This window comes from Barbus barbus (genome assembly GCF_936440315.1).
Source record: "Barbus barbus genome assembly, chromosome: 19".
Classification (NCBI taxonomy): domain Eukaryota; kingdom Metazoa; phylum Chordata; class Actinopteri; order Cypriniformes; family Cyprinidae; genus Barbus; species Barbus barbus.
The window spans coordinates 9,845,060-9,870,741 of record NC_136747.1 but is presented as its reverse complement, the minus strand read 5'-3'; the positions used below and the strand labels follow the sequence as shown (position 1 = coordinate 9,870,741).

General features: G+C 36.7%; 4 protein-coding genes across 7 annotated transcripts; 2 read left to right on the top strand and 2 right to left on the bottom strand.

Annotated features, from left to right (window-relative positions):
• Positions 1–3,006: 3,006 nt before the first annotated feature.
• On the bottom strand, positions 3,007–5,378 carry LOC306885765 (THAP domain-containing protein 6-like). The gene is made up of 4 exons (XM_079442554.1): positions 4,859–5,378; positions 3,879–4,071; positions 3,700–3,801; positions 3,007–3,606 (listed from the first exon to the last, which is right to left on the bottom strand). The coding sequence occupies exons 1-4, from the start codon at positions 4,936–4,938 to the stop codon at positions 3,379–3,381; spliced, it is 603 nt and encodes a 200-aa protein (XP_079298680.1). The 5' UTR covers positions 4,939–5,378; the 3' UTR covers positions 3,007–3,378.
• On the top strand, positions 4,967–13,498 carry LOC306885763 (alpha-taxilin-like). Of its 3 annotated transcripts, none has more exons than XM_079442550.1 (11): positions 4,967–5,417; positions 5,981–6,151; positions 6,228–6,497; positions 8,022–8,113; positions 8,454–8,624; positions 8,896–9,090; positions 9,485–9,604; positions 9,797–9,871; positions 11,145–11,237; positions 11,419–11,514; positions 11,592–13,498. In XM_079442550.1, the coding sequence occupies exons 2-11, from the start codon at positions 6,001–6,003 to the stop codon at positions 11,895–11,897; spliced, it is 1,569 nt and encodes a 522-aa protein (XP_079298676.1). In that variant the 5' UTR covers positions 4,967–5,417; positions 5,981–6,000; the 3' UTR covers positions 11,898–13,498. The 3 variants fall into 3 exon arrangements, with proteins under 3 accessions (XP_079298676.1, XP_079298677.1, XP_079298678.1); XM_079442551.1 differs by having other exon boundaries at positions 5,408–5,469; XM_079442552.1 differs by having other exon boundaries at positions 5,408–5,484.
• A 217-nt stretch (positions 13,499–13,715) lies between these two features.
• Positions 13,716–19,261, top strand: LOC306885026 (eukaryotic translation initiation factor 3 subunit I-like). Its single transcript, XM_079441337.1, has 11 exons — positions 13,716–13,858; positions 14,078–14,170; positions 14,253–14,340; positions 14,492–14,557; positions 15,728–15,877; positions 15,956–16,083; positions 16,837–16,947; positions 17,029–17,118; positions 17,225–17,298; positions 17,396–17,488; positions 17,587–19,261. Exons 1-11 carry the CDS (start codon positions 13,856–13,858, stop codon positions 17,666–17,668), a joined length of 978 nt encoding a protein of 325 aa, XP_079297463.1. The 5' UTR covers positions 13,716–13,855; the 3' UTR covers positions 17,669–19,261.
• Positions 19,262–19,670: 409 nt separating this feature from the next.
• On the bottom strand, positions 19,671–25,227 carry LOC306884826 (putative histone deacetylase 1-B). 2 transcript variants are annotated; one of them, XM_079441042.1, is made up of 14 exons: positions 25,104–25,201; positions 24,174–24,286; positions 23,970–24,087; positions 23,737–23,811; positions 23,470–23,608; positions 22,692–22,833; positions 22,514–22,606; positions 22,314–22,422; positions 22,092–22,232; positions 21,897–22,005; positions 21,489–21,616; positions 21,184–21,330; positions 20,969–21,017; positions 19,671–20,389 (listed from the first exon to the last, which is right to left on the bottom strand). In XM_079441042.1, the coding sequence occupies exons 1-14, from the start codon at positions 25,153–25,155 to the stop codon at positions 20,362–20,364; spliced, it is 1,443 nt and encodes a 480-aa protein (XP_079297168.1). In that variant the 5' UTR covers positions 25,156–25,201; the 3' UTR covers positions 19,671–20,361. The 2 variants fall into 2 exon arrangements, with proteins under 2 accessions (XP_079297168.1, XP_079297167.1); XM_079441041.1 differs by having other exon boundaries at positions 19,672–20,389; positions 21,172–21,330; positions 25,104–25,227.
• Between the last annotated feature and the right edge of the window lie 455 nt (positions 25,228–25,682).

Sequence of the window (25,682 nt, the reverse complement as noted above, 5' to 3'; positions counted from 1 at the left end):
TCTAGAAGCCTTTTCCTTCTATAAATGTCAATCTGATGCGATTCCTGATCAGAACTGATAACCGAAAGGAGGTTTCCATACTAATTCTGGTTCAAGAACCTTTTTGAAATCGAGACTTGAATTTATCTCTTTGAAAATATACCTCTCCACGATCTGATGTTCTTTGACAACAGTATCAACTTTAAATCGGTTCAAATCCTAGTTCTGTGTGATATTAGAAAAGATTTGCTGCATTTACAGGAAGTCCATCTCAGAATGAGGATGCTGCAGTCATACAGATTTCTATACACATCAGAGAAATGGGAAAATAGACTGAAATGATTAGGGGGAAGGGAAGTAAACCATGCTTGTCAAAATATATCTAATGGTCTGCAAGACCACAGGTGTGTTGATCAAAAAACGCAAAGAAATGATCTCTTAATGGAAATGCACTCCTATTCACAAAAGTGCCAATCAGACCAACAAAGACAAGAGGCTGACAGTGTCTTTGATATTTTTTTTTGTGCCAATTTATGTACTTGAATGTGCGCACATGTTGTGCAAATATTGCTGCTCTATTTTCTTATCTTACAAATTAGAGGTTACATTTTCTGCCACAGTTTCAGTAGAGATGTGATGGTCTGCTATGTGTACACCAAATTGGTAAACTCAAAGGTATAAATATAAAAATGCATAATTTGTTGTGCTGGATTAATTAATACTTTTAACCATGGCCAATGCAATGTTGAAATACTGTCTCCATGTGTACTGTTTGCTTAGCTTGTGTTCCTTTTGGATGTTCTGTTGGCATAGAGGAAGTGAGAAAATTGCTAACGATTGAAGGAGAAACTCTGTAAATTCATTTATTGCCCTTGAGTGTTTTCTTTTTTTTTGTGTGCGTGTTTATCTTGTTTATGGGCGTACGAGCTGACCATGTAGACCCAATGTTGTTTCAAGTCTAACTTCCCTGTGTAACTAACCGTCGCACAATTACAGCAAATCCAAATCACTTCAGGCCATAGAAGTTTTGTTCTCATTTAAGGACATTCACTTTAAGAAGCCAAAAGTTCTTTTTTTTTTTAAAAAACAAAACTGGGTGTCATATGATCCGTGTATCTCTGTGAACTACAATTAAACCAGAAATTTAGCGGTTATTGTTCTATTGGCACAGTTTAAAGTTGTAGTCCTTGCATTGCACTTTACTCCTTAAAATAACTTCTGAGAAGTGCAGAAAACAAAAATATTTACAAAAGGCCACAAATATGTAAAATTGGGTCTTTATGGTCTTCCGTCCTAGATCTTGTAGATGTTGACATTTGGAGATTTTTGTCTCTTCCAAACCTGGAGCTGATGCATATGGCTGTGTCTAGTAATGCTGACTCACCTGTGTTTACAATGCTACATGTTTAAGTACTTTTCATACACAATATTAAGACTTGCCCAGGTGGATATTGTATCCTGGTTTGGTCATTTCTTTCCTTTTAAATGTATTTATATTTAAATCTTCTTCTTTCTTTTTTTTTTTCCCTCCTCTGCCTACAATTGCCCATACTGTGACTGACTTGACTTTACCGACGATATGAATGAGTGACGGACACACAAACTGAACATGTCACACAAACATATACATTAACAATTCTGAACAAATGTTTTTTTTTTCTTTCTTTTTTTTTGTCCAGATACAAATAAAAGGATAAAACACCTTTCTGGGTTGTAAATGTACTTCTGTCAATATATAGGAGTGATTAATACAGATGTTTAAGAAGAAAAGAAACATGTTTTATGACATTTGTGAGTTTTCTCAAGTGGCTTTATGTAGACCTGTATTGCTTTAAATGGTCTTCGCTTTTCCCACTTTTTCTCTGGTAAAACACATGCAGTTGTAAAGGCCTGTATGGAGTGCAGATACAACATGGTCAACAGCGATTTAAAAATAAATAAATAAAAAGGGAAATGTGAAGCAGTGCTTATATTTGAAATCCTTTGTAAGTTTATTCATTTCCAAGTTTAAGTTGCAGTTGTTTCAGAGTTGCAAGTCCGTATTAATATAGCACACGAGCATTTATGCTGTTCTCAAATAGTGGATGTAACAGGCTGACTTAGTTCAGATGCTGAAGATGAACAAACACCCAATTTTCTGATCTGTACAGAATGAACTTCAAGGTGTCAAGATGTCATTGTTTGAATGCTACTTTGAAAAGGTTTATTACCATGTTTTAAGCTACTTTCTAACTGACCCCATTGGTTTAATGATTACCATGAATATACAAAAAAAAAACTTTTGGCACCAAGACATATGCAGCACATCCTCTAGAGCAGTGGTTTTCAAACCCGTCCTGCAAGCACCCCTGCCCTGCACATTTTGTATGTCTCCCTTATCACAGACACACCTGATTCAACTCATCAGCTCGTTAGTAGAGACTGCAAGACCTGAATTGGGTGTGTCTGATAAGGGAGACATACAAAATGTGCAGGGCGGGGGTGCTTACAGGACAGGTTTGAAAACCACTGCTCTAGATGATGGGTGTCCATGGCCACTGCCCTGAACCAGCTAATCAAGGTCTTCAGACTGACTAGAAACGTCCAGGCAAGTGTGTTGGAGATGGTTGAAGCTAAATTCTGCAGGACTTTGGCCCTCCAGGAGCAAGATTGGACAACCCTGCTCCAAGTTCGGATGTGGGACCTCTTTGGATCAGATTTGTTGGTCCAGCACATCTCATAGATTCTCAATTGGATTGAGATATGGAGAATTCGGAGGCCAAAGCAACACCTTGAACTCTTCATCATGTTGTGCAGTGTAGCAGGATGCATTATCCTGCTGAAAGAGGCCACACTGCCATGATGGGGTGTTGGTGTTCTGCAATAGTTTTTAGGTAGGTGGTACATGTCAAAATAACATCCACAAGGTTTCTCAGCAGGACATTTCCCAGAGCATAACACTGCCTCTGTCAGCCTGCCTTCTTCCCAGAATTACAAAATTATAACCCCCATATCTAAACTCAAAAACCCATCAATTACACAAGACATGTCACAATTTTTTTTTAATCAAAGATACCACAACAGTTCCTGAATTTAACTTTAATGTGAAGTGCATTACAATATTTTTTTTTTTACTGCACACTTTAAATATTTTATATTAGACAGTATTGTAAAAAAATTTACAATATCATTTTTTTCATATCCATTCCTGTATGCACAATATTTAAAAATACACAAAAAAGCATGACCAGGCTACGGCTGACAAATTGTCACAAAATAAATTAATATTACACAAGAATGAAGTCTTTTCCCACCAAACCACTGCACTGGAACTCTAGACAAATCAAATATACATATCAACATATCTAACACAATTTTATCGCCAGGCTTGGCATCAATGGAACTCATCTGCCATACAGTTCAACTTTTCATTTTCCCCGAGTAGAAATTGAGCTTGTGTTTCAACTCGTCATTTATAAAGTTCTTTCCATTCAGGTCCTCTAGAAGAGCTAGCACCATGTTCTTTGCCCTCTGTTCTCGTTTCTTCACATTCCTCATATCTCGCTCCAGACTCTCCACTCTAGCCAAGGCTTCACTGAGTCTGGCCTTTAGATCAGTAGGATCTGCAGGCAATGCATAGGAATGGTCCTAGAAGAAAGGAAGATGACCATTTTTATGCCATGTTATAATACATCACTCACAACATAGCTTCTTGGTGCATAATTCACAGAAAATACTCACTACATTAGGCAGAGGTTTAGTCTCTTGTAACTGCTGAGAAGTGTTCACTGGTGGCCTCTCTTCAGCTTTCCTTGATGTTCTTGTTTTCCTGGATGCCACTGGCTAAAGTTGAAGAAAAAAATATAAAACTGATCCTAAAAACAAGTTATCAAAATCGTATGATATAATGGTAAACCTACTCTTTGTAGATGAGCTGGGAAATTGAAGACAGATGGTTTAGCTCCTTCTCGAAGCCTGACAATTTGACCTGTTCTGTCCACATCTTGTGGCTTAAAGTGCTCACTGCAGAGCACAGTGCAGTCGCTGGCGGAAAAACCTTTCCTTCTTGTAGCTAATTCCCACTGCCTCCTCAATGCTTTCTCCCTAGGAAACCTTCAAAGTGTGTGAAAAGTTAGATGCACAATATGTCAGTCACTCACCTAAAACAAATTGCTTGTCATTAAAGTCAGTTTATAGAAAAACGCCAATATAGATAAAAAGTTTTGGGCAATTTGGTTTGCAATATAAACCAGGGGTACTCCAAGTTTCAACAGCTTCATTGTATACAATTTCTTCCTAACAAAGGTCCAAACAGTAATAACTTGCACGGTGTCAGTATTTAGTACAGCTATGAAGTTTTTGGAAGAGTAATTAGACATTTCTAAGTTTTCAGTGAAGTGAATGAAGCAAACGCCTTTTTAGCATTTGATGCATACTATACTATTTTGAATAAGAGTAAAAACTTCTGATAACTAATAATGTAAGTAATAAACAATGACAAGTCTGTGTGTACCTTGTTATTGTGTTATCAGCTGAAATAAGGAAAGTTAACTTGTCACAAATTTGTAATTTGACCTGAAACGTGAGTCATATCAGACAAACGCACAAAGCTCCTCTTAGCTTCATTTCATTTCTGTAATGTGTATTAGCTAAAGATTTAGGTACACAGCAAAGTGGCTTGGTGGCGCTGCTCAAAAGCGAAATGGGTCATGCTGATTGGACCACTATAATGAATCCCTATATAAACTATAATATAGCCTGAGACTTTATAAGAACTTCACCTCTAAGATGTCTTATCCAGTCTCAGCTTTCACAGTTAGCGACTGTTATCGTTAGCAATTACTAGTCTGGCTCTGTTACTGTAAAAATCACCTGATACAACTAGAATCAACAGTCTTACTTGTGAAAAGTAATTCCCCGGTATCTGCTTTGGGTTGTGCGGCGGTTTTTACAGCCCCAAGCAGCACACGAATCAGGCATAATTTCTCCAGACCAGTTTTCTGACAAAGAGCTGCCCGGCCCAATATGGCGGCGACACCGACCCACGACGCTGATCGGAAACAAGAAGCTTCGAATCTTTTGTTCTGAATCAGTGGTTCGGAACTTGTGATTTCAGAAAAATTAGGATTCTGGTTTCATGTTTATACTTGTTTTTTTTATTATATTTTATTTATTAATTTTTATTTTTAGCTTTTGACTAGCAGGTTCAACTAGTTTGCGGTGTTTCGAATTGGTTCAAAGCTTCGAAAAGCTTCGGTTTGCCATTACCATCGCCCAATTCGGCGTTATTGAGATATATATATTTTTAGAAATATTAATTCAAAGCTAATAAAAAAACAACGAAAAATAAATAATAAAGCACGGCATTTATACACCGGAAGTTTGAAAATGTTCGACCAATCGTCTGCGATTGTTTCCCTGGCATTTCCTGTGGCAGTTGGAAGCGGCTAGTGGGAAAGGTGAGTGGTGACAAACACCAGAAGTGTTTTTTTGGACCAAAATAAAACACTGGTATTAATTTAAACGGTATTAGCTGACAGTACACCTGTATTTAACGTTAGTGTATTTGTTTTGTGAAACTGTAAAACGGTACAGCGCGTCAAGTCAGTTAGCAGATGTTAAACTGAGCGTTTGGTTAGCCATGACTGCTAAACTAGTCGAGCGAGATGTTACACAGCAACAGCTCTCAGTTACACTTCTATGTTGATCTACAGTTATAAACCGTCAGTTAAAAGTAACACGTGTTCTTTGTCATTTGTTGACTGAAACTTGCACGAAGAATTTTCTAATTGACAATCGATTGAATGTCCTAAGTGTGATAAGTCGGTGTTTAGTGATTAGCGTGGTATGATATTGTATGTATAGTGAGTTAACCAGTCATCTTCGTTTGTTTTGTCAGTCTCACACAGCAGATTCTTTGTAAATTTGCAACTGAACTGAAACCGAAACTGTTCAAGCTATTAGATGCAATATGAAGGCTTGTAACCTTAGTCGTTTACCTGTGTGTTGGTGTGTCTTTTAGTATTCGTTTATAGATCAGCAATGCAGAGGAGTGAGATGGAGGATCCAGTAGCTGATACCAGTGCAGATGATACAGAGGAGAGCACCGCTGCATCTGAGATGACCAACAGCCCTAAAGAAGCCGTAACACAGCCGGATGGCACACCAACCAGTTCTCAGGCAGAGGAAGGCTGTAAGTGTATCCCAGTGTGTCCAGTTATTCATTGCTGTATTTCTACTCACTCGTCTTCCATGTTTCTTGTGTTCAGTGGCAGAGGCTGGAGCGAATTCTGCCTCCCGTGACATGGCTGAGGAACTGAGCAGACAGCTGGAAGACATCCTCAACACCTATTGTCATGAGGATGGTGGTGTTGGCGGTGAGGATGCGGCGGTGACCAGTGGCCAGCCTGATGGTGTGGAAGTGAACGGGCTGTCTGAGAAGGAGGACGGCAAGCAGGAGGAGACCAAACTAAATGGCAATGGATGCACTGAGAAGGACCAGAAAAAGCTGCAGGACAAGAAGAAAGTGAAGGGACTTGGTGAGTCAATGTGTTTGAACATGCAACACCACCTACCTTTGCCTCACTCTTAATGCTCTTTACATCTGGCACAGTTAAACAGTAATGAAAGATTTCTATTTTAACTTTCTTTTCATCAAAGAATCCTGATTTTTTTTTTCCACAAAAATATTGAACATGGACAATAAGAAATGTTTCTTGAGCAGCAAATCGTCATATTAGAATGATTTCTGAAGGATCACGTGACACTGAAGACTGGAGTAATGATGCTGAAAATTTAGCTTTACACCACAGGAATAAATTACATTTCACAATATATTGAAATAGACAACAGCAATTTTAAATTGTAGTGATATTTTAGAATTTAGCAGTTTTTACTGTATTTTTAGACCAAATAAATTTGGTCACTTTGTTGCTCTGCAAAATTTTGTGTATGAAACCCAGTCATTCCTATAGGAATCCAGGCGATTGGGAGTTTCATGTAAGGGTGAAACACGTCCCCGTGCAAGGTTGCTAATTTTTAAGTTGGCCGTATGAATTCTCTGCGTTGAGCAAAAAAACCTTTACAGTGACTTCTGTATGAGTGGTGCTTCTTGCATCTCTATTGAGATGACGCTATTGAGAGGAGACTATTTTTGCTCAAATTTTGCTGCAACTTCTAAGTTCACTAATACGACCACATTTAAAGAGATCATAAACAACTTATTTCTTACTGACACCAACTTTTGAATGGTAGTGTATATAACACACAATAAAATGTTACTAAAAGAATATCTTAAGTTTCACAGTGGTTCGTGTTTGGTACAATATGTCCAGTTTTATTACAGTAATATGGCATCACTTAGAAAAGGACAGTTCATATCAAGCCCTTTTCACTGTGATTCTGTGCAATTCAAAGTGAACCCACACACTTGATCTGAATACAGTTGGGCATTCAGAATACGTTCTTCTACCTCCATTCACAATGGAGTATTGTGATAATGCCAAATACGTCAAATCATCCAATTACGTGTTTTTTTTTTTTTTTTTTTTTAAGAGCTTTGCTGAAAATATTGATTACCTGATTTCAATAATAATTTTAACAAAAATTCCAAGATCAGTTCTAGTATTTGCTGTTTTCAGTTGATGTGTGAATAAAGCTTCACCAAACATTATTTGAAGATTGTCTCCCAAAACAAACAAGTGACCGTTCATGTGTTTATATTTCAGTGATGAAGTTCAATGGTGAATTGGAGCAGAAACATAATTATATGATCAGAAAATTTCAATTAGCAATTTAAATGTAAACTGTCATTTTTTTTTTTGAGTGTTGATTATAATATCTAAAAACAATAGAAATTGAATTGGGCTTTCTTGGCAATTTAACCATTAATATTATAGTCGTGTACTATGTAATTTTGATTTGCCTGAAATATTCCTGATCATGGTCTAAATCAAATTTAATCGAGGGCTTATGATTTTGGAAACAAATCAAAATCGTGAAATCTGTGTCAATCGCCAGCCCTATTCTTAACCTGAAATCTGTTTTCTGCTTGTGTATTTTAGGCAAGGAGATCACCCTTCTTATGCAGACCCTCAACACATTGAGCACTCCAGAAGAGAAGCTGGGTGGTCTCTGTAAGAAGTATGCTGAGCTGGTAAGACATATCAAAAATGTCAACATCTCAGGTTATGTGTTGCATAAATAGAAAATATCACCACCACCACTATAATTTCCTGGGATACGCTGAAATTTTGGCCTGTAATCTAAATCGGCTGATGAAAGCAAGTCCATTATTCACAAAGAGCTTCGTTACTTGTGATAAGAAACAAAGTTTCAGCTCTCAAATTCGCTCTAAAAAAAAAAAACTCCATTTTATCACAATTCAAACAATACATGCCATTTTGATGCCCTTTAATAGTATTTTTTTGTGATTAAAATAATATAGTAATATAACAAATTATAATAATGCACCTGTCCTGCTTTGTTTCTTTTAGTTAGAGGAGCACCGTAATGCTCAGAAACAGATGCGGGTTCTGCAGAAGAAGCAGACGCAGCTGATCCAGGAGAAGGACCACTTAAGAAACGAGCACAGCAAAGCCATCCTGGCACGCAGCAAGCTGGAGAGTCTCTGTCGAGAACTGCAGAGACACAACCGCACACTTAAGGTACACTAACTTGATATGAATGCAAATAACATGATATCCGTTATTAGCGCTCAGAGGGTTTTGTGTAATTCATCATGTGTGTGGTGCCTGCCTCATGCAGAATTTAAATTCAGAGGTAATCAGAGCAGAGATATGCCTCGGCAGTTTCCCCTCCCTGCTGCTCAAAGTATTGTTTCATCTGCTCCAACTCCTCTTTTCACATAACCAGAGGCTTGTTGCCTTATATTTTCCATAATGAGATAAATGGATTGATGTTTGTTGTTCTTGGCAGGAGGATGGTGTGCAACGTGCCCGATTGGAGGAGGAGAAAAGGAAGGAGGTGACTTCACATTTCCAGGTGACTCTGAACGACATCCAAGTTCAGATGGAGCAGCACAACGAGCGTAATGCAAACCTAAGGCAGGAGAACATGGAGCTGGCTGACAAACTGAAGAAGCTTATTGAGCAGTATGAGCTCAGAGAGGAGGTGAGAGATATGAAAATAAAGGATGAAGAGAGAAGGGCACTTCTAGAAGGGAAAATAAATTTGTAATTTTAACGGAAGTTGTCTAAATCAATACCAGCTGTGCTACTATTTGTTAAGCTTTAAATGAAAAACAATAGACAATTTACAGTGCTGTTCAAAATGAAGATAAAGTATTTGGACACTTTTCAAATGTTGATTGATGTTCATATTAATGTGACTGGTCAACATTAATGTGTGTACACCAACTAAAACAAGCATAATTTGTAACAATTTGTTTGCAGATGACACTTGGTTTTATATTTTATATAATGCAATGACATTTAAGTTTGACTGAACTTTAAATGTTGTGTTGTTTTGGAGCCACTGTACCTAAGAGTTGTTTTCTCTCTCTCAGCATATTGACAAGGTGTTCAAGCAGAAAGATCTGCAGCAACAGCTGGTAGATGCGAAGCTTCATCAGGCACAGGCACTGCTCAAGAACTCCGAGGATAGGCATCAGAAGGAGAAAGACTTTGTGAGTTTCTGCATCCTTAAAACTGTACTGCAAACATGCAGTCAGCTGAGGTTACAGAAGAAAACATTTACTAATTGAGGGGATGAATGTACCAAAACTTTACTGTGAGACTTGCACTATATATATCCACCGGTGTGGCGCCTCCAGTCAATAATTAAGATTTATATGGCAATCCATTTCTTTCTTTTTCAGCTCCTGAAAGAAGCAGCTGAGTCCCAGAGGATGTATGAGCTTATGAAACAGCAGGAAGTCCATCTGAAACAGCAGGTGAGAAACATAGGATAGATCATGCACCTACAGGACAGCTCCAATTATTTTTTGTTGTTGTTGTTTTATCAAATAAATTAATACTTTTTTATTCAGCAAGATGCATTCAAAAGTAACAGTAAAAACATTTGTTACAAAACAATTTAAATAAATTCTATCAAAGAATCTTGAAAAACATTTATTGTGGTTTCCATGAAAATATTAAGCAGCACATGTTTTCTACATTTATAATAAGAAATGCTTCTTAAGCACCAAATCAGCATATTAGAATGATTTCTAAAGGATAATGTAACACTGAAGACTGGAGTAATGATGCTGAAAATTCAGCTTTGCATCACAGGCAGAAATTACATTTTAAAATATATTACAATAAAAACAGTTCTTTTAAATTGTAACAGTTATCACAATATTACTATTTTACTGTGTCTTTGTGAGCAAAATAGACTACTTTCAAAAACATTAAAGGGATAGTGTTCCCAAAAATGAAAATTCTGTCATTAATTACTCACCCTCATGTCGTTCCAAACCCGTAACACCTTTGTTCATCTTCAGAACACAAATTAAGATATTTTTGATCAAATCTGAGAGCTTTCTGACCATTCATAACATAATTAAGATATTTTAATCCTATACAATGGAACTACCACGTTCAAGGCCCAGAAAAGTAGTAAGGACATTGTTAAAATACTCCATGTGACATCAGTGGTTCAAACGTAATTTTATGAAACTACGAGAATATTTTTTTGTGTTTAAAGATAACAAAAATAACAACTTTATACAACAGTTCTTCTCTTCTGGCTCCTGCATCAGCAGCACCACACGCATGTGCTGTGGGGCCGAATTCTGACACGGAACAGAAAAAATTGTTGAACGTTTTTGTTTGTTTTCTAAAAAAAAAAAAAAAGTATTTTGGTAGCTTCATAAAATTTATTGTTAAACACCACATTTAGGATTATTTTAATGATGTCCTTACTACCTTTCTGAGCCCTAAACATGGTAGTTCCGTAACTACATGAGGGTGAGTAATTAATGACAGAATTTTCATTTTTGGGTGATCCATCCCTTTAAGAAATCTTGCCAACCCCCAAAAAAGTAGTGTATATATCACTATGCATTCCATGGATTTACATTGAATCCAGGATCTACCCAAAACTCTCTTGCATTGTGATGGTGGTTTTTACTCAGTCAAGCGGCATTTAGAAACGTGTTACTGTTTCATGTGTTCAACTGAAGTAAATCTGAGGCTGAAATGTTTTTATGTTGTCTTTTACAGCTCTCATTGTACACAGAGAAGTTTGAAGAGTTTCAAAACACACTTTCCAAAAGCAACGAGGTGTTCACAACATTCAAACAAGAGATGGAAAAGGTAAATGACTGTTGAATAATTATGCTGTGGACTTCACGTCCCTGCAAAGAAACTATTAGTCTGTGTTCATGCATAGAATGTAGGTCATCTTCGGCGTTGCTACATATTTCCCAACATAAAACATAAATCTTTAAAGCCTTTATGTGAAGGTGATTTAATCTGAATTTGTATTGTCCCACAGATGACAAAGAAGATTAAGAAGCTGGAGAAGGAAACCACCATGTACAGATCACGATGGGAAAGTAGTAACAAAGCCCTGCTGGAAATGGCAGAGGAGGTGATTGTTGTCTTCGCAAGTTCATACTTGACAGTTAAAGCTCTCAGTTAAAAGTTTTCTCTCTGTGTCCACTGTAGAAAACGTTACGAGACAAGGATTTTGAAAGCCTGCAGGTGAAGGTGCAGCGGCTGGAAAAGCTCTGTCGTGCATTACAGATAGAACGCAACGAGCTGAGTAAGAAGGTTCAGGGAGTCTCCACAGGCGTTGAGAGTAAGCCAGAAACAGAGGCGGGGTCACCATCAGAAGCCACAGACTCGGAGGAGGGCAGCCCTGTCCATCAGAACAGCGCAGAGACTCCACAAACCGCTTGTAGCCCGGCATGCCACTGCGCTCCAGATCTAGAGGCCGAGACTCACAGAGAGGTTTGCTCAGCCCAGGATTGAGTCTTGCTGCTGCTGCTTGGCGGCCAGGACACACACAATCCTTCCCGCCTCTACCAGACCCCCGACCCTCCATTGGCAGTCAGCGGCTGTTGTTTTCCACAACGGAACCGCTGACTTGGCTGCTCCTGGGGGGTTTCATTGTGTCAGGGAAGATTGTGCCTTCAACATGATTCCTATGCTGCGTTTATAATCTTTGGTTTTTATGTGGCTTGCTTTATCCCACCCTATTCCCGAGAAAATTTAGAGGGGCATGGATGTTGCTGCTGTGTCGGAATGCTCAGTGTTTGTCCACTAAATGCTTGTCTCCTTTCTGTTTGGCTGATAAAACGTATAGAATCTTAACAGGCAGATTGCAGAAATCGGTGAAAAGTTCTTTCCCGTGAAACAGCAGTTGTAATGCGATGCTATTTCTTTGGGTGTTTTTATTTAATTTCTCGCCTTAAATTGTTGTATCAGGTAAAATCTGCTTGTACACTTTCCAGCCACCCTCTTTCTTCGGTTTAACTCCCATAAATCATAATTTGCACCAAACAAAGAATGTACGATTTGTTATTCATCTTCACTACTCGGAGTTTAGAATTGTAAATGTAGAGTTAAGACTAACATTGTTTTCTGAGTTTAAGGTTCGTGTAATCTGAACCCAGATTTTCTTTTATGCTTTTGCACAACACTTGAATTTGTCACATGTATCTTTTAACTCAAGTTTACACCATCTTTAAACACCACTAGCTTCTTTAATTTAATATATCCAGCATTGTAGATGCATTCCTTTAACATTCCTCAAACTTCTAATTAGGAATGTGCACCTAAATGATGTGATGACCAATGAGGAGTTCTCATTCAGTGTGTGATTTCAGATGCTGATCACATGACTGTTTGTGTTTGTGGCTTACTAAATGTGTTTAACATATTCAAATTGTAAACAAAAAGCCCAGTTACATCAGATTAAATGGGAAGATTCAAGGACACTATGCAGTTCTAGCTCTGTTCATGTCATCTCGGTGTCAAGCTGAGAAATGAATGTACGTTCCACACAAAGTGATTTAGTTTTGTGATGTCAGTAAATTTCAGCACTCTTGAATTTTTTTGTTCCCTCCAATACTTTGAGAACTTGTCGTTTTTGTGCCCCTTCAGTACTCTTGGTGAGTGAAGTACAAAAGTATTGGTAAAGTGTTGAGCTTAATGTGCGTCAAGTCATCGGTTGGCCATGTAGACCCCTCCATATTTAATTCCAGTCAGTCAAGGTTTAGATTTGGTTTCAAAACGTTTGTGAACTGGTATGTGTGTGAAATGAATTAGATTTTATTTGTTGGTCACTCAAATTTGACATTCCCATTATATAAGGAGGTACCAAAGATATTTTTTTGATTAGTCCCCCCCACACACCCTGTATACATTTATTTGCTAATTAAAATACTAAAAAAAATTAAAGTGTGATTTCTGTATTCATTGTTTGATAAACTGATATATTAGACATGATAATAACGTAAACTAATAACTTTACCTGAGAAACACAATTTTTAACTTGTTTCCAAATATTACGAATTGAGTGAAAATAAGCGTTTGTATTGTGTAAATTAAGTATTAAATTAGTAAGTATATATGAGTGTTATTTATTTGTATTAGTAAAACTCAAGACTGCGTAAGTGTGAATTTGTTTGTACTCTTGATTTAACAGCGTCCAAGACACAAAACAATGAACGCTTCATTAATTGGCCATTCTAATAAAACTGGCATGCTGGTTATGAGAAAAACTAAAGATATTTAATGTATCATATTCTTTTGTTGTTATTAAAGACCGGACCGTTAGAATTGTTTGTTGTTCAGCGGGGACCTCTTTTTGTCTGTACAGGAAGTGAAGTCCGTCTCTTCCGTTTGTAACCGGGCGCAGTTGAGCACGCGTACCGCGGGTTTACATATCATTTCGGTTATATTCTGTCGATACAAAACCGGAGATAATGGTAAGCCTGGATCTATGCATGTTAAATGAATCGCGGACACGCCGGAAGTCCGCTTAGCTAACAGATGCTAGGTATTAGATTTGGCCAAATATGAGATCCTTTATATGATTGAGACCTCATTTAAAGACATTAATGCATACAGTCTTGTGTAATTACAGTGACTGACATAATCGCTTATTAAATGAACATTAACTCACTCATGCTTTATATTTCGCATAGAAACCCATTCTTCTCCAGGGCCACGAGAGGTCCATCACTCAGATCAAATACAACAGAGAAGGAGATATCTTGTTCTCAGTAGCCAAGGATCCAGTAAGTGATTAACTACAATGGGAAACATCACAATCTTGTTTTTCGGGGATTATTATGTTTTACATGTATGTTGTCATTGTAGATTGCGAATGCGTGGTACTCTGTGAATGGAGAGAGGCTTGGCACTTACAATGGACACACAGGGGCCGTCTGGTGTGTGGATGTTGACTGTATCCTTTCTAAAAGATCTGCTCTACTGTTGGAGCAATGCTAGATCAGGCTCATTCACTTCTGATTTTACTAAAATCATTTGGATATAGATGAATATTTCACCTGCACGGTTCTTTCCTACGAGTCAGTTTTTCTTGACATGTTTCTAAGGGGACACTAAGAACGTATTGACGGGATCTGCTGATAACAGCTGCAGGCTCTGGGACTGTGAGACAGGTTTAGTACAATATCAGTTACACTAATACCTCTCTGTTTTCTTTTTCTTGACACGTGACAAAAAATCTAATAAAAGGACAAATGTATTTTAATATTTCAAAAATAAAATTGCAATTAACTTATTTAAACAACTATTTAAATTGTGTCAAGAATTTGAGCCTTGTTCTTCCATAGCATTCTTTTTTATGAATACACAATAATGTTAAATAGTCTTATTTTTTTAAATGATATCCTAAATTTAAATAGTTATTTTAGATATTAATATTTTAAAATAAAACTTAAATAGCATTCCATTCTTCTTCCACTTCTTATTTGAAAACAATTTAAAATTATTTAAAATGCTTAATCTTATATATATAATTTCCAGTTGAAGATTTTTGTTTGAAATGTTTTTTTTTAAATAAAATATAAATAATCATTAAATAATAATAATAATAATCATTAAACTAAATGATTGATTTTCTCAATTTCAGCCTTTTAGGCCATCTTTAGATGGTCACAGCATCTACATATTGTTTTTATTATAATAACAATAAATAATAATTTAGTTTTTAATTTTCTCAATAATTCAAGCCTTTTACATTTTTTTTATACAATCTCCCGACATTCAAACCACATGCATATTTTTTTTCTGCTTTCAAATAATAATCTTAAATTTAAATCACAGAGGCTTGTTGTTGTTGTTATTAATAATAATTATAAACTGTAGTCTCATATTATTTTTCCCAATAATTTCAGCCTTTTAATATTTTTTTTTTACATTCTTCAGTCATACCACCTGCATATTATTTTTAAAATATTAATATAGTTCTGCATTTCCTCAATTTCACCATTTTTACAATTGTTTTAAAAATATTAATATAATTTATACAATATATTAATTATACAATCTCCAAAAAAACATGCACATTAAAATTCAAACCCTGTTAAATAAATTAAGAAATAGAAATGTTCATCAAAAAAGAGGGTTTTTAGTATGAAGTTTAGCATCATGTCTTTATTGTATTTGTACATTGTTGTAAGTTGAGCTTTCTTTCACAAACCACTTAGCCCAAAAACATGAATATAAATGAATAAAAACTGATTTAACATCAGTTTCAATGCTTTGTCAACGAGCAGAACACACAGCTTTAGTCTTGTTGAATGAGCTTTGTGTGTTGACTTCCTCAGGAAAGCAGCTGGCGCTGCTGGAGACGAGCTCGGCGGTGAGGACGTGCGGCTTTGACTTCAGTGGGAACATCATAATGTTTTCCACAGACAAGCAGATGGGCTACCAATGCTTTCTCAACTATTTCGACCTGCGAGACCCCCAACAAATCGGTTGGTACCACTGGTGATTAAAGCAATACTGGTGATGCTTTCTATCAAAATATATAATATTTAGTTTCTCTCCTACAGAGGACAATCAGCCATATATGTCTGTTCCCTGCAATGAGTCAAAGATCACCAGTGCTGTGTGGGGTCCGCTGGGAGAGTTTGTGATTGCCGGCCATGAAAATGGAGAAATTAACCAGTTCAGTGCTAAGGTTTGTGCCTTTTCTTTCTCTTACACTACCATTCAGAAATTTGGGGTTAGTAAGATTTTTTTTTTTTTTAAATAAATGCTTTTATTCAGCAAGGATGCATTAAATTGACCAAAAGTGACTGTACATTGTTCATTTTTACTTCAAATATATACTGTTCTTTTGAACTTTCTATTCATCAAAGAATCTTTTATCACGTTTTCACAAAACTATTATGCAGAACAACTGTTTTTAACATGATGATAATAAGAAATGTTTCTCTCAGCGTATTAGAATGATTTCTGAAGGATCATGTGACACCGAAGACTGAAGTAACGACGGTTGCATCACAGGAATAAATTACTTTTGAAAATATATTTAAAAAGAAAACGGCTATTTAAAATGGTAATATTTTAGAGTATTACTGTATTTTTGACCAAAAAATTGCAGCCTTGGTGGGCAAAAGAGGCTTCAAAAACATTAGGACCTGGTTTCATAGACAAGGCTTAGCCTAAACCAGGATTGGGATATAGTTTAATTAGGACATTTAAGTAATTTTTATAAACATGCTGTTGAAAAAAGCATTACTGGTGTGCATCTTAAGACAAAACAAAAGCGCTGACATGTTTTAAGATCAATCAGTGCAAGTTTCTTTCAGTTGAAACAGCTCAGATTTACATTTTAGTCTAGGACTAGGCTTAAGCCTGGTCTGTGAAAGCGGGGGTCGAAATCTTACCGATTTAAGAGATGTTAGTTATCTAATGTGTGATTCTTCAGACAGGGGAGATTCTGAAGAAGGCGAAGGAACACACCAAACAGATCAACGACATCCAGACGTCTGTGGATCTTACGACGGTCATCACTGCCTCCAAAGACTGTACTGCCAAGGTTTGTGTTGAAAACTAAATGATACTGTCAGGAATGATGCTGGGTTAGTCGTACTCACATACGGCTTCCTTCATTGTGCAGTTGTTTGACTCCACAAACCTTGATCACATCAAAACCTTCAAGACAGAACGACCTGTTAACTCCGCTGCCATCTCGCCCATCATGGACCATGTAAGTTTCTGAAATCTACTGTAGTTTGTCCCATGCTACAGTTAATTGAACTGCAAGCAAATCCTTTTCTACATTGTCAATAGCAGAGATGTTCTGTGTTGCTCAGGTGGTGATGGGAGGTGGTCAGGAGGCCATGGAAGTCACAACCACTTCTACTAGGATCGGCAAATTCGAGGCCAGGTTAGTGCTGTCATGGCTGTGATTCTGTGGAAAATAATTAGGAACTTTTAAATGTGATCATGAAAATGCATTGATTTAAAATAAAAAAAACTTGTAGGTTTTTCCATGCGGCTTATGAAGAGGAGTTTGGTCGTGTGAAGGGACACTTCGGCCCCATCAACTGTGTGGCCTTCCACCCGGATGGGAAAAGGTTAGTTCCTGCATTTGTTCTCTTATAACATTTACTTTGATTTATCAGTCATTAGTTTACTATATTTATCCTTCATGATTTCACCCTTGCACCCACAGTTACAGCAGTGGAGGAGAGGATGGTTATGTCAGAATTCATTACTTTGATTCCCCGTATTTTGATTTTGAGCTTGAGGCGTAATAACCAGTGAACGTCAGCGTTCCCAACATCCAGGACAGATCGCCATTTGATCACAGCAGTAACACCTGATCGAAATCACGAGGCTGAAAATGGAGATTGCGTTTTATACGGTCACCTGCATACAAATATTGCATTTAAAGCATTTCGTGCGATGTGTATTTAATACATTGAACATTCTAATTAAACTGGGTTTGAGATATAAAGTGGCCTGTTTGGTTACTGCTTGTCTTTTTACATGTTGGTTCCATCAGAAATACTGAAATGGATATGTTTGGTTTAACTAATGTAGTTCATCCAAAAATGGAAATGATCTCATTAACTCACCTGCATGTGTTTCAGAGGAAGTTTAGTAACCAACCAAAAGTTCAAAGCACTTTTGTTCCATAAAAGGAAAAGTCATATATACATCGTCATATATACAGTATACATACACACCCACCTGATATATATAGCTATATAACATGTACATTATATAGTTTACACGCTGTCCGCCTGTAGCACTGTCTTGGGTATCTTACATTACAGATATTTTTAATTGCAGTTTATTGTTCTGGTCACATCTGCCGTCTTCATGTCTCTGCAGCAGGACTATGGGATGTTCATGCAAGTGATCAGGAACCCTTGGGCATCTTCTGGTGTGGTTTTTTTTTTAATCAGTAGAAAGATATCTTAAAATATTAAGTTATTATAACAGCCTGCCGTCTGTAAACCGTAAGTCTTTTAAGAACGGTTTCACAGGTGTATGTGTAAGAATAGTTTACGGTTCATTGAACAAGTATGAAAAACATAGTTTAAACCCTTTCTGATAAAGATCTAACGCAAGACTATATTTAAAATTTTGTCTCCTGAAAATGGGACTTCCTGAGCGACGTCCATATATGTAGTCATTTTAAAATGACATCCAAGCAAAATAAAAATAAATATTTACCTGCATGTCATGTGACCATTTACCAACAGAGAACCGTGAACATACAAATGTGATGCTTATTAGAATATTTTAAAATCTAAGATCCTTCAAGTAAACATGTTAAGTGAAATATGTTCAGATGATAAAAAAGTTAATGTATATTTGTGCATTTTAATGTGGAAGACAAGAGCCTTCCATAGTAGTAATACGTTTAATAATCTACTGTGTGATAATTACAATAAAAATTAATGTGCTCATCATTAGTTAAAGCAATGTTCAAATACTTAAACCTGAAGTGGCATTTGTAAATCTAGTGGTCAAATGCTGTGTAACCACCTGACTAATGACTGGGCTTTGTTTGAAATGTTTACTAAACTGGAAGACTTTTTGGTAACACTTTAGAATAAGGTTGCATTTATTAACATTAGTTAACATGAACAATACTTCTACTGCATTTATTAATCTTAATTTCAGCATTTACTGATGCATTATTAAATTCACAAGTTGTGTTTGTTAACATTAATGTAGTTCTGAACTAACATGAGTAAACAATGAACAACTATTTTCATTAACTTTAATAGTGTAATAAATGCATTGTTCATTGTTTGTTCATGTTAGTTAATAAATGGAACCTTATTCTGTTACTGACTTTTTGAATGTCTATCTTAAGCAGTATGTCGTTTTAGAAAGAAAAAAAAAAAAAAGAATTGATAAATTATGAATAATTTATTACAATTGTGTGAATATGCAATCAGTAAAAAAGTAACTGTAGTCTGATTAAAAGTACATGTAATCAGTTACTACCCAGCTCTGCAGAGGTATTTAAATACAATTAATTACTATTATCAGTATTTATCACACGTTAATTTAGCATAGTAGAAATGAACATGAAATGCTGTCATACCTACTGCACTAACCAGCGTGAATCAACTGAACCTTAGTGTAAAGTGTTACCAGTGTTTGATTGAATGGTTTCATTTGCAAATATACCACCTAATTTGAGCAATGATAATCATGTATACTTACTATAAAGCTGTCACTAGACAAGTTGTGAACACAAATCGTGTTTGTGTAAGATTAATTAAAAACCACAATATATCTGAATTTCTTTTATTTACCAAAGTCATTGTTATAATAAGGACATTTCACAACCACTGAACTCTGGAACTCCAAACGGCTATATCCGGTCAGCCGGGTGACTGACATGCTAGCGTAACCACAACAGAAAAGAATCTGGAATCTAACAGCAATACAGCAAGCCTTTGCCATGCCCCACCAGACAGGGAAAAGTTCAATACAGAGCCATCAAGGCAGACATCTTAATAATAAAAAACATTTAACGCTTAAAAACAGAGGTAAAGGATATCGTTTGCAAACAGCATCCGCAGAGAAAACTAAATAAGAGCGGCCAATAAGTGTGTCAATCCATGATTTAAAAAAAAAAAAAAAAAAAAAAAAAAAGGATGTGCGCTATCCTGGTCCTGTTTGAGGTGCTATCGTCGGTAAACAGTAACAAAAGGATTACCGGTGGGGGGCAAAAAAAAAACATGGTTTCAGAAGCACAAGAAAATAAAGAAAGAGAAACATCGGTCATGTCACACTTGTAAATGTAAAAACTTTTATACCGCTTCATTAGATTACAAATAGTAAAATGAGTCTTACAAAATAATTTACAGTCCTTAGCTCAGGACTAGAGCTAACACCTAGGATGTGTATGTGGGTTTGACGTTTGAGAGGATGAGGGTGTATGACAAGTTCATGCATCCATGAGGACCACGTCCTTTTCTCAGACTGTTTTTAATTCCTCTTTTGGCCTGTAAATAATAAAAAAAAAGTTTTAGAAACATTACAGCAAAATCAAGCTAAATTTAATCAAAAAGAGAGAGAAAAAAAAAAAAAAAAAAAAATTACAATAGAAAAACTTTTGCATTTAAAAAAATCATTTATGTCAAAGCTGAATTTTCAGCATCATTACTCCAGTCTTCAGTGGCACATGATCCTTCAGAAATCATTCTAATATACTGATTTGCTGCTCAAGAAACAAGCAGTTGTGTTACTTAATTTTACAGAAACCATGAAACACTTTTCATAATTATTTGAGTAGAAAGTTCAAAAGAACAGCATTGATTTGAAATAGAAATATCTTGTAACAATGTTTTGTCACTTTTGACCAATTAAAAAACTAAAGTTTCTATAAAAAAAAAAAAAGGTGAAATGGTACTGTTATATACGTTCAAAATCAACTAAAAGTTTAGAAAACCGCTGTCAGGCTGAAGAAACCCTTTTAAAAATAAATTAAGCCTATTGAGTGGATTTTTAAAAATGAATAAAGAAACCCCTGCAATTTAGAGTGAGCAAACATTTCATAATCCATGATGTGAGAGATAACTTACCCCTTTGTGTCCATTTTTTCTTCTGAAGCTTTCTCTTCTTCTTTGACATCTGGTATCAAACGAGAGGGACAGTGTGTCAATCTGACACCTCTTAACTAGAATACAATGCTTTTATACAGTATGTGAACAGCCCAACCTCACACAAGTATAACTGCTGTTCTTACTAATGTGAATGAGCCTGAAATGAAAGAAACCGGCTGTACCTGTTGGCTCACCTTTCTTCTCTTCTCCATCCTTCTCTTCTTCAGTCTTCACTCGTTTAGGCTTCTTGTAATTGGCTGCATTTCTCCGGCCGCCCTGTCCTTCGTCCTCAGAGTCTGAGAACTCTTCGTCGCAAGCTATCCGCTTGTCGTGGGCACGGACTAAAGATGAGAAAAACAAGCACTCATGCTCTGCAGAACTCAGACCACAGACTTATATTTGTCAGCATCAGTACGCATTAAAAGGTCCACAATGACAAGTCAAGAAGTTTCCATGTTCAGGAGCATGCGGACAACAAATGAGTAAAGGTGGTACTCACTCGAGATGCGTTTGTCAGGCTCTTCCTCCTCATCTCCGCTGTCCTCCTGAACAGCATCCTCTGGGATCGCCTGCATCTGAACCCCTGGAGCGTGAGGCAACATCCGCAGATTCTCAAACAGACGCTGTCTGTAAAGAAAAATAAGAGACAGATACAAAACAGTTAGAGGGAGATAAGTACACCTCATGGATGTACAATAATTACCTTTTTACATGTAAAAATTAGCATTTCAGAGTAAAATAATTTGTTTATTTTTTGTACACGCACAAAACATCCCACAGAATCCAAAATTTACAAACCCAGTCCAAACAACATGTCTAAATGGTCTTAAGTATGGCGGCAGATCCGTTTTCAATCATTCAAACTTACTTTATGAATGGAGCATGTATGGCCCTTCATCACACTTACTTGATCTTTTCCAGATAGTCATTTGTATTTTGATTGGTCATGTTGGAGGGACTGATGTGAAGCTTGAAATCAGGTCCAAAATACTCAAAGTAGTCATTGTATGGGAGCTCTGTTAAAACGAAAGAGCAAGTTAAATGGTGTTCACTGCAGAGAGAACAAAACATGTGAAAGTCTAACACAATCAGAGTGTCTCACCGTTGGGAATGGTGCTGTCCAGCGCTACAGCCGTCTCATAGGTCCAGCAGCGGGCCACGTTTCTGATGGTGTAGCCTCCACCTCCCAGCATGAGCAGGGGCAGGTTAAAGCTCTTCATGTACTCCACACACTTTGCATGACCTGAGGAACCCACAAGGGTTTGGTTAGACACCAATACCAGTCACTTTAGAGATGCATGTGTGGATTGATTACGTTTGATACCTTTGATGGTGAGGTTAAAGCAGCCCAATCTATCTCCAGACAGAGAGTCGGCACCACACTGGAGCACCACAGCACTGGGCTGGTACATCTCCATCACTTTGGCCATGATCTGCAGGGCATTCAGAAACGGGAGATTTTCAAATTTCACTGCTAATTAAGACAAGCATTTTTTTTACACCTGAGAAGGTTTACAGACTTACAGGTTTGAATATGGCTTCGTAGGACTCATCATCTATACCATCTCGGAGTGGGTAATTCACTGCATAGTATTTTCCCTTCCCTGCACCAATATCCTGATAATAAGAGGGGGGGGGGTTAATATTTAGCTTGGCACTCCTTTTTAACCAGGAAGTATTTATTTAACTCGAAAGTACTTACTCTGAGGTCTCCAGTGCCTGGGAAATACTCTCCATACTTGTGGAAGGACACAGTCATGACACGGTCTGTTGTGTAGAAGGCTTCCTCAACTCCATCGCCGTGATGAATGTCAATGTCGATGTAAAGCACTCTTTGATGGTACCTAGAACGATTTATAAGGCCTTTGGTTGAAATGGCAGTCTTTATTTTTTTTAAGTAATCACAAATGTTTCTTTAAGAGCTCACTGAAAAACGTCATGAAATATAGACATTACCAGTCAAAAGTCTGAATAATTACAACTTATAAATGTTTTTAATGAAACTTTCTATTAAAGTTGAAAACTGCTTTTACTGCTTGATCTAACCATGATACACTACCATAAAATTTGAGTAAGAAAGATTTATGACAGTAAAGATGAATAAAGTTACAAAACATTTTTCAAACATGCTATACTGAACTTTCTAATCAAAGAAATCTGGGGGAGAAGTCAGTTTTCACAAAATATTAAGCAGCAAAAACTATTTTCAACGTCGAACAATATGTGAGACACTTAAGACTGGAGCAATGATGCTGAAAATTCAGCTTTGCATCACAGGAATAAAATCACATTTTAACAGATATTCCTGATTTACTGTATTTTTGCTCAAATAAAGGCAGCAGGGGTGAACATAAGACTTTTTTTTTTGTTTTAACATTAAAACCTTTTAATTATCCCAAACTTTTGACCGATAGTGTGTGTGTGCATAAATAAAAATGAGGTAACAAGTTATCTGTAGTAGTTTCTTTTAAAGGGCATACTTGAGCAGCTCCAGAATGGCGAGTACGATGTCATTGACATAGCAGAATCCAGACGCCTCAGATTTCTTGGCATGATGAAGGCCTCCTGCCCAGTTAATGGCAATGTCTGTCTGCTGTTTGTTGAGTTTCACAGCCCCAGCTAAAAGATTATTAGGATATATGGTTAGGAAAAAAAAAACACATTTAACTGTCCCAAACTGAAAAGATTCTGTAAACTTTAAAATGAGAGAAAAAAAAAAAAAAAAAGAAAAAAAGATGCACACTTACCAACAGATCCACCTGTTGAGAGCTGACAGAACTCAAATAAGCCGTCAAAGACAGGACAATCCTCCCCTACATTAACTGCAGAGATGATAAAGCATGTTCACTGTACATCCAAGACACGGAAACAAGTCCAAAGCGAAGCAACTTGCATCACAGTTAAACCCTCCAGAGGTCTTTTTGTATACAAGACCTCACATTTGAACAGCTTGAGCAAGGAAAACAAAACAGTAACTTACATCTCTGCATCTGCTTGCTGTACTCAGACATGTTGTCTGGGCGGATGGAACGGAGGAACTTGATGTAATCATCACTGTGATATTTGGTCATTTCTTCACCATTGGCTTTATGTGGCCGCTGAACATGCAAACAAGTGAAGAAATCAGCCTTGACAAAATAATTATAATAATAAAGCATAAAAAGTAGTGATTAATTTCTCTTACATAAATTTCCATTTTCCTATACAGCCCATAGTTGAGCAGGAGGTTGTGGGTCATTCGGATTCTGTGGGGTTTCATAGGGTGGCCCTGGCCATAGTAGTAATTCCCAACATCCCCTGGGATAGAAGGAAAAAATAAATAAAAATAAAGTATGTGTGTGTGTGTATGCGTGTATGCATGTGTGTATATATATATATATATATATATATATATATATATGAACAAAAATAAAAAGACAAAATATTACTACATACTCTAAAAAGATGATCCATCAAAAGTCAATTTGTTTTATGAAAATATGCTCTTTAAAAAAAATCAGAATTATTACTGACTTTATGGACTAACGTTAATCAATTTTTGCAACAGGCCTTGAACTAGACACAACGCCAGCTGCACGGTTCAAAATGATCATTACCACATCACAAACCTAAACATAACGTTCATCCGTGACTAGAAGTGCAGATGAGAGCAAAAACAGGGGGAAACGAAGACAAAACAGCTTGCACTATAAAGTAGAGCATCATTCAGACACGCTCGGAGTGATACTGCTGCTAGCAGTGAAGACATGAATAAAAGCAGCGAGCTCAATTCATCTCAACTCTTACAGTCCTTAACGTAAAGATACATTTATCGGCGCTATTTGCGGAAAATAAAGAATAAATGTGGTAAAGTGTACACTGATATACTGCACTTATTGCATTGTGCTAGCATTAACTCCATGCTGTGGTCTTGATGCTAACAGTGATGAAGAACAACAGGATGAAGAGCAGCTAGCACGCTAAGCTAACACTAGCATTAGCGCCGTGCGGCTAAACCCGGCTAACAATTAGGTTGCACTTTAGCGTTATGCAGAATTTATCCAAAGCACACGCTGCGTTTAATTTCTCTGACAATAACAGCTCGATATATCGCCGGTAAAAATGCAATTCTTACCGTCATAATAATAGCAAACTTTCTTCTTTGTTCCTTGAGAAGTCAGCGCCATTTTACCCTCCAATTACAGCCTGCGCCTACCGGGCTTTCCGCGTACTGAGGAACTTCAATAGCAACTTGTCTCGGGGAGCTTTGAGCCAATCACACTTCAGATTCCATCACAGAGGGCGTTGCTCTTGCGTGTCTCCGCCAATCATTTCTCTTTCTGTCTTAATCATGTATTTAGGTTTAGTTCTGTATACTTCACAACTGTTTAAACGTCCGCTAATATATATATATATATATATATATATATATATATATATATATATATATATATATATATATATACACCAATCACGGAATGTTTTTAATAGTTTACTTATTAAATTTTCTTATCTTGTTTTTACCTCAAAAAAGACAGAAATTAAGTCTGTACGTAGGCAAATCAGGCCTTTTTCCTCAACAATGATAACTGATAGAAAGTGTTGGGTAGATTACTTACAAATTGTACTCTATTACTGATTACAAATTACCTGATAAAAACTGTAGTCAGTAATGCAATCTATACTCATTTTAGGCCATGCATTTGGACTACTT

What these genes read in the sequence shown, in the direction of transcription:
- LOC306884826 (XM_079441041.1), bottom strand. Translation starts at nt 25,155, where the DNA reads ATGGCGCTGACTTCTCAAGGAACAAAGAAGAAAGTTTGCTATTATTAT. An exon ending in CAGCAAGCAGATGCAGAGAT is followed by an intron (nt 23,812 to 23,969) that starts GTAAGTTACTGT and finishes TCATCTCTGCAG; the next exon opens with TTAATGTAGGGGAGGATTGT. An exon ending in GAAGAAAGGTGAGCCAACAG is followed by an intron (nt 21,018 to 21,171) that starts GTACAGCCGGTT and finishes GTTTGATACCAG; the next exon opens with ATGTCAAAGAAGAAGAGAAA.
- LOC306885026 (XM_079441337.1), top strand. An exon ending in GCGAGACCCCCAACAAATCG is followed by an intron (nt 15,878 to 15,955) that starts GTTGGTACCACT and finishes TCTCTCCTACAG; the next exon opens with AGGACAATCAGCCATATATG. An exon ending in ATCGGCAAATTCGAGGCCAG is followed by an intron (nt 17,299 to 17,395) that starts GTTAGTGCTGTC and finishes AAAAACTTGTAG; the next exon opens with GTTTTTCCATGCGGCTTATG.
- LOC306885765 (XM_079442554.1), bottom strand. Translation starts at nt 4,938, where the DNA reads ATGCCTGATTCGTGTGCTGCTTGGGGCTGTAAAAACCGCCGCACAACC. An exon ending in CGGGGAATTACTTTTCACAA is followed by an intron (nt 4,072 to 4,858) that starts GTAAGACTGTTG and finishes CACACTTTGAAG; the next exon opens with GTTTCCTAGGGAGAAAGCAT. An exon ending in TCCCAGCTCATCTACAAAGA is followed by an intron (nt 3,802 to 3,878) that starts GTAGGTTTACCA and finishes CTTCAACTTTAG; the next exon opens with CCAGTGGCATCCAGGAAAAC.
- LOC306885763 (XM_079442550.1), top strand. Translation starts at nt 6,001, where the DNA reads ATGCAGAGGAGTGAGATGGAGGATCCAGTAGCTGATACCAGTGCAGAT. An exon ending in GAAGAAAGTGAAGGGACTTG is followed by an intron (nt 6,498 to 8,021) that starts GTGAGTCAATGT and finishes TGTGTATTTTAG; the next exon opens with GCAAGGAGATCACCCTTCTT. An exon ending in AAGTCCATCTGAAACAGCAG is followed by an intron (nt 9,872 to 11,144) that starts GTGAGAAACATA and finishes TGTCTTTTACAG; the next exon opens with CTCTCATTGTACACAGAGAA.